We start from the raw sequence: 7,823 nt of genomic DNA on the forward strand, positions 1-7,823 counted from the left end.
TTTCTTTGAACTGCATTAATTATTTATTTTCAAACAGTATGATTAGTTTTATATTAACTACTGATAAATTGTCATGTTGAACTTTACAATATAATTTTGTTGAATAATATGATATAAACTATATTTTTATATTATATGCTTATAAATATAAGTGAAAACCTTACAATAATGTATAAAGTTATAATTTATTATTTATTAAAAATTTGATGGCTAGTAATATTGTAGTAACTATGATTCAAATTTTATATAATACTCTCTCTCTCTTTTTTAAAATATGTTATTTTAGCATTTTTTGCATGTTTCAAAAAGTGTCATTCTACATTTTCAATGCAGTTTTTCATTTATCATCATTTTATCTTTTAACTAACCAATAGATATGTATTTAAGTCAATTTTATTTAAATAATTGTAGATTAATAAAGATATACTAATACTCTTATCATTTTTTAATACATGTGAAATATGTCTACGAATTTGAGGGAGTAGTAGTCCAATTATTTAGCTACTTAATATGATTAGGCTAATAAATTAGTTAATGTATGTAATTTGTTAAATTTAAAAATATATATTAACATTTTTATATTTATTTAAATCATATTTTGTGTCTAGTTAGAAGTCTAATCATATGTGACTGTGAGTCAGCATTACATCATCAATGTATGTTATTTTAGCAAGTCATATTTTAAGACCACTCAGATGATAACATTTTCATATAAATATGTTTTCAATTAATACTACGATTTGAATAGTGAAAGAAAAAAAAGAATAATAATGTGTGTGTGTGTTTTTTTTTTTTTTTCAGCTGTGTGGTTTTTTCTTTATCTATCTTCGATACACTTACTTATATAAAACAATGACATAAAACAAAATTTACTTGGGTGGTCTCAGATCAAGTCTGTTGTGAGTTTGAAGTTGTATCATTAGACGAAGTCCCACTCATGACACTTAACACCGAATGTTTCCTCTGAAGCTTCACTCTTAGCTGTCTGATCTTAGCATCGACTCTAGCAGTGAACCCAATCTTTGTCTTCTCTCTAGCCTTAGACTTCTCTCGTTTCCACATTCTCTCATCCTCTAAATCAATCCTGAAATGCTTGATCTCTTGTATAATGTGATGGTCAAGAGGGTTCACTGATCTTTGGTACGAGATGTGAAACAAGTAAGGAAGTGTTGTAGCGGCTATGACCAGGAGTGTGGTCAGCCAGAAGATCGGCGCAGGGGCTAGAACCTCGATGAGCATGTGGAAGATGTTACCAGAGAGTTTTGGTGGTAACATACCGTAAAGAGCGAGGAAGATGTACCAAGCTCCTATGCTTCCCCAAATCATTACGTGTTGGATCCAAGTGAAGTGGCTCATGGTTAGAGCGATTTGTACATTTACTGCCCATATGATGCAAGTGAACATGGCGGTTCCCATGGCGTTCATGTCTGCGGTTTGGCCATCAGAGCGGAATGATTGGACATGAAAGATTCCGAGGTTGAGTGTGAAGATGACTATGGATGCGTAAACTCCATTCCCCATCCATCCGAGGATCCTGTACCAGTCGAAGAATAGGTTCTTGGGGCCTTGTTGATATAATGCAGGGAACTTGAAAACAAAAAGAGACCAAGAAATGAATCAAGATATGAAATTTTAGAAGGTTTTGTTGAAGATGATGGAGAGACTAAAACCTCTAAGCAGACATCAGACGGGACATCTTGTTCGAAAACTCCGAGAGAAATGACAGGGAGAGAAGTGAGAACAACGTTGAAGAGTAATAAGTAGGAGTCGTTGAATATTGATTGACCAGAAAACCCAGTGAAGGCTTCGAAGTAGAAGAGAGTTAGGCCAAACGCTATGTTCTTGTAGAAGAAGTAACATATCTGTGAAAACAACAAAATGAAGATCAGGTGTATAGGTGTGATATACAAAGTATTGAAACGCATATGCTAACCATTTGAGCTATTCTTTTGTAGCACCAATGTCCGTGGACAACAAGTAGTCTCTCCAGAAAGCGAAACTGCGCTATGGAGAAGTCACTTGCCATTACAGCCTGCACAAGGAAAAAAAAACAGAAACAAGTTTTGTGAAACTTGACCATGTCTCATTGTGTTGAAGAGAGGCTTAAGCACCTGCATGCCTTCGACGCCACTGATGCCAACACCAATATCAGCTTCTTGAATCATTCCAACATCATTTGCACCATCACCGATTGCTAAAGTTGTCTTCCCTGTTCCTTCTTTGGCTAGCCTTGTTATCTGGGAAAAAAAATTCAAGACAATTGTAATGTTTTTGGATGCATTATATTTCAAGGGATACTGACCAATGAAAAAATAAAATTGTTTTAAAAGGAGTTTTCCATACAAGTGCTTTCTGTTTAGGAGAGACACGGCAGCATATTACTGATGCACAGATAACTGCAAGTGCAAGAAACTGATACTTGACATCATCCTTCAAAGCATATGTAAGTGTCTTCCCATCAATGATCAAAGCAAACGCAGCATGTGGATCTTTTTCTATTTTGATCATCTGTGATGCATTTGTGATCTGCATCAAAATGCTCTCCTTTGCAGCCTGAACATTAACGACATTTTTCTTACATCACACGAAATATTCAAATGAAAAAGTAATGTAGGTATTTTTATAGTGTCGACATAAAATACGTACAGCTTCGGAGTTTTGAGATGATTCCTCTAAATTAGCAAATGAAATGGATATCTGCTTCATACCCTGTCTAAGTAAACTGCAGGCATATCTGCATTGTGGCCAACCAAATCATTTAGTCAATTTAGTCTTATAGAGGAGAAAATCAGTTTCAGTGTCTGTAGTATCCGCAATAAAGAAGAACAACCCTATGTTTATTGCTGTCTCCATCTTATCTCCTGTCAAAACCCATATCTTGAGACCAGCTTGAGCAAGGTTATCTATGCATTGTGGAACCTGATCAAGTGAACTACAAACGGTAAGCTGGAAAGGAGTTCTGAAAGCAAGCCATATTGGGTAATCACAATGAAGTATGATTCATACATACCCCTTTTTGCAGTTTGTCTTCCACAGCAGTAGCTCCAACAAGGATCAATTCCTTCTCCATCATATCTGATACCTTCTCGAGCAATTCATCTCTATCAGCTCCAACAGATGTTTTGGCTTTGTGGAATTCAGTGTTCCATGCCGAATACTCTGCTTCATCCAGCTTTCTATAACCCAGTGCCAATGTACGTAAACCAGCTTCACCGTATTCATTCAAGTGCTTGGAAGTAGCTCCCAGGTATTCTTTTCCTTTCTGTGATAACCGGTCAAATATGATGCTACAAAAATTAAAAAGGAAAAAAAACATCAAAGTTTGCTTAGAAGAAGTGATAATCAATATGGAACTGGCTTGAACCTGTCAGCGCCTTTACAGAGTAGAAGAATCTGCCCTTCTTCATCGCGGATAATGGCAGACATTCTTTTCCTTTTGCTAGTGAAGTCAAGAAGATTCAACACTTTGTATTCTCTGTAAAAAAGTAACCACCCACATGATTAGGCATCTATACAAAATAAAAAAGTTTACATAATATCAGTCTCACCTATCAACTGGCTGGCCTGAAGGTGAAAACCGTTCAGCAATAAACACACTTGTTTGAGTTCTCTTAGTGAACTCAAAACCAAACTCCCTAGCAGCAACAAGGAAAGCAACTTCATCAGGAGACTCAGCTTCATAACTACACTTTCCACTATCTTCATCCACCTCAGGGATAGCAGTATGACAAACCGCGAGTATACGGAAAAACATCAAAACGTCATCAGGATTCGGTTCATTTACCCAGTTATCACCCATTAGACGGTTATCCTCAAAGCTAAACCCCTTAATGCCAGTGGTCTGCTTCCGATCCTTTTCGTCACTAGCAGTGATTACAGTCTCCAGTTCAACCTCTGATGAAGTCCTGGTGTAGCGTTGTGTCCTCATTGGAAGGTTTGTAATCTCATCACCTTGCTCCTCTAGATCCATCGCCATCTGCTTTGCAGCAGCTAGCTCCACTTCACTGGCACGGACGCCGTAAGAAGTACCCGCGATCGAGCATTTCAGAAAGTCCATCTGGTTACACGTCAAAGTCCCTGTTTTATCAGAGAGGATGGTATCAACCTGTCCCAGCTCTTCATTCAAATTCGACGTGCGTGCCTGCGCTGGAGTCCCGCTCTCGCTATCATACAACTGCAAGTCTTGATTAATGAAAGATGCTTGCAAGACTTTCACCAACTCGATGGAAACATAGAGCGAGATGGGAATCAAGTAGCCGTAGAGCAAGAGAGCAGTGATCAAATGGACAACCCAAGCGTACAGAGGATTAGTTGGATTCGTTAAGCTCTCAGGCTTGTCTGGTCTCAAGTACCACCAATCCGCCATTAAAAGCTTCGTCATCACTGCAAACCCCAGAGAGCTGATGAAGGAGACAAACAAAAGAAGCGCAAAGAGAGTGTATATAATATAGTCCATTCTCTTTTCAATGCTGCTTCTCTTCGAAGGAGACTTGGTCGAGTTCTGCATAACTTTCGTGTCATGACCCGTGAAAACCACAACACCATAGATATAACTAGTGTTCCTCAGCTTAGAATCTCTCAATAAAATCTGGTTAGGATCAAGTGGATAAACCTGACCATCACACTCAAGGTTCCCAACAAAAGTATACAAGTTAGGATTCGGGTCTTCACATTTAATCACCCCAGAGAAACTCTTAAAAGACTCATCCTTTTCCAAGGCCAGAGTAGCGTCCAAACATCTCTTAACTTTCAAGTTAGTCTCCCCATCTAAGTTCATCGTCTCCACATAACATATCCCATCGTCGTAGCTACTCGAAAGCAAGAGCAAATCAGCAGGAAAGAACTCATCTTTATCAACTCTCACAACATCCCCGACACGGATCTTCCTCCACGCCCTACGACCAAACTCCCCACTCCCTAAATGAACACAAGCCTTCCTCGAGTTCACCTCCACGTCCTGCATAAACCTCCTCCAATCCTCTAACGCCTCTTTCCCCATGCTAAGCCCGACGACGAACACCAAGGGGGCGATCATGCTCCACTTGTTGAAAGGGGAGAGAGGGAAGACGGAGAGGATGGCGGCGACGAGGAAGTAGAAGTTGGCGACGCGGTGGAACTGCTCGTAGAGGCATTTGGGGAGGAAAGTGAGCATGTTGTAGCGAGTGGTGGAGACGTAGTTTGATCTGTACCTGAGGAGCTTGGTGGTTAGGTGGAGGTGAGGGTTGTTGCAGTGGACGATGCGGGTGTAGCCTGGTCCGTTGATGACGTGGGGGCATTGATCGTCGAGTGTTTTGGGCCTCAGGCATCTGAACGTGTAGAAATGGCTTTTCTTGATTCTTGACCTAATTCTACTACGACGATGAGCCATTTGGATTTTGATTAAAATAAAATAAAAAAGAATAATTTGAACCTCCTCCTCCTCCTCAATGTAGCCCTAGGTACTGTGTCAGATTCAAAGGAAACGATGAAAACATGTTAGATTCAATCAATCTGAAATTAGGTTGTTCAATTTTGCCCTAGATGATGACAATCAGCGAATATATAATCAGATAAACTTGGGAGGCAAGGCAAGAGATGGAGATCACGTGAGCCTCACGGCGTATATATAGAGAGAGATATGGAGATCGGAGGAATCCTCCGTCGCGGCGAGATTTACCTGAAATATCGGGGAGGCTCGTTCATGATCAACACGAAGAAAACGCGTGTTTTTTTTTTTTATTCACCTAATCGTATATGCGAGATGAGGAACGAAACGAGAGACAGAGAGATGGAAAAATTGGGAGGGAGAAGGAGAAGGAGATGGCTGGGGCTCCTCTCGTTTTCTCTCTCTCTCTCTCTAAAGACGGTGAATGTCTTTCTGTCTCTCTCTCTCTTATCCTCCTTCACTCTCACGCACTGCAAACTCAAAAACCAACGCCAGCAAGTTTCTGTTTCCTTTTTGTTCTTACCCTCTCTCTCTTTCCTTAGCTTCCTATTTTTTTAAATTAATTATTAGCATTTATTTTATTTATATTTTTTTAGCTAATAAAGTTAATTTTTTTATTAATTTACATATTTAGTTAGATTCATTGTAGTCAGCACTGAAATAAAAGGTAGAGGATACTCTTTTGATTACTGCATATATCATGTAGTAATCTATTTACATAAAGCAATTTTCTCTACTCAGCACTAAGGTAAAGAACAAAACTTAGCTTCACCTCCTAATGTGAACCTCTACATTCATCCACCAATAGGAATTAGTTAATTGAGATTTGATATCTCTTAAAAAAGGAAATCAAGTACTAAGAATTTAATGAAATAAAATTATATTTTTAGATAAATAAAAAATAGTAACAATTATCAAAAATATTTTTTTTTAATATTGATAAATCCGCCAGAAAATACTAAACCCTAAACCCTAAATTCTAAACCCTAAACCTTAAACTTTAAATACTAAACCCTAAACCCTTGGGAAAAGCCTGAACCCTTGGAAAAATCCTATACCCTAAACCCTTAAATTTAAACCAAACCTTAAATCATAAACTAAATCCTAATCCCTAAACCCTAAATCATAACCCCTAATACTAAACCCTAAATCCTAAATTCTAAAATGGTTTATGGTTTAGGATTAAGGGTTTATGATTTAATATTTGTCAAAGAGTTTAGGGTTTAGGATTTCGTGTTTAGAATTTAGGATTTAATATTATGGTTTATGATTAAGGGTTTATGGTTTAGGGTTTAAGATTAACGATTTAGGGTATAGGATTTGCCTAAGGGTTCAGGCTTTTCCAAGTGTTTAGGGCTTAGTATTTAGAATTTAGGGTTTAGGATTTAGTATTTTCTGACGGATTTATCAATATTAAAAAGAAAAAATTATAATTGCTACTATTTTTTATTTATCTAAAAACATAATTTTATTTTATTAAATTTTTATTACTTGGTTTCTTTTTTTAAAAGATATCAAATCTCAATTAACTAATTCCTATTGGTGGGTGAATGTAGAGGTTCAGTTTAGGGGGTGAAGCTAAGTTTTGTTCTAAGGTAAAAGGTAAAGAATATTCGTTCCATTAGTACAAATCATTAGGTATACTTGTTTTTTTTTTTTTTTTTTAAGTATACTTGATGATTCGTTTACCTTGAACGAACGAGTGATAAATTTTTGGACTTGTATTTGACTTATCATAAACAAGTACTTCTTATTCAAAATATACTAGATTTTGACCCGCACGCCCGTGCGGGTGTATTTTCTATAAAATATGTTGTTATCTATTTTCCATGTCAATATTAGAGTTGCAAGAAAATCCGAATCCAAAAAATCGAACCGATCCCGATCCAAAAAGAAGTACCAAACCCGAATCAAAATTGATTAAATATCTAAATTAATCAAAATTTTGGAATTTAGAGAACTGAAACCGAATCCGATTCGAATCAAAATATTTCGGATACCCAAACATATTCGAAATAGATTTATATACTTATATATATTTTAGATTTAATGTATTTAAAAACCTCCAGAATATATCTGATACTTTTAAGTTGGTTTAAATAATTGATAATATATATAAATAGTCATATGTAAATATCTAAAATCGTTAAAGTATAATCTACTTGATAAGAAAAGTGAAATTGACTAAGTACAATTAATAGCTATATATGTGGAGATACGTTTTTTAGTTTAAAAGTGAAAATATTAACTCACAGATTTGATTTGATATGGTGTTAATTAATTCAGTGGCATAGGTATGTAATTTTTGAGGAAAACTAAGGATTATTTTATTTTTGTACTTCAGTTTTAATAGATTAGATTATTTGCAAGTTAATTACCTTGTTCGAGTACTTCCTAC

At 36.5% G+C, this 7,823-nt stretch overlaps 1 protein-coding gene across 1 annotated transcript; it reads right to left on the bottom strand.

Annotated features, from left to right (window-relative positions):
* Positions 1 to 714: 714 nt before the first annotated feature.
* Positions 715 to 5,850, bottom strand: LOC130506172 (phospholipid-transporting ATPase 6). The gene is made up of 11 exons (XM_057000803.1): positions 5,657 to 5,850; positions 3,549 to 5,441; positions 3,365 to 3,475; positions 3,011 to 3,287; positions 2,831 to 2,919; positions 2,647 to 2,734; positions 2,344 to 2,553; positions 2,112 to 2,237; positions 1,934 to 2,032; positions 1,671 to 1,862; positions 715 to 1,587 (listed from the first exon to the last, which is right to left on the bottom strand). The coding sequence occupies exons 2-11, from the start codon at positions 5,366 to 5,368 to the stop codon at positions 889 to 891; spliced, it is 3,711 nt and encodes a 1,236-aa protein (XP_056856783.1). The 5' UTR covers positions 5,369 to 5,441; positions 5,657 to 5,850; the 3' UTR covers positions 715 to 888.
* Between the last annotated feature and the right edge of the window lie 1,973 nt (positions 5,851 to 7,823).

This window comes from Raphanus sativus, unplaced genomic scaffold (assembly GCF_000801105.2).
Source record: "Raphanus sativus cultivar WK10039 unplaced genomic scaffold, ASM80110v3 Scaffold2960, whole genome shotgun sequence".
In the NCBI taxonomy this organism is placed as follows: Eukaryota; Viridiplantae; Streptophyta; class Magnoliopsida; order Brassicales; family Brassicaceae; genus Raphanus; species Raphanus sativus.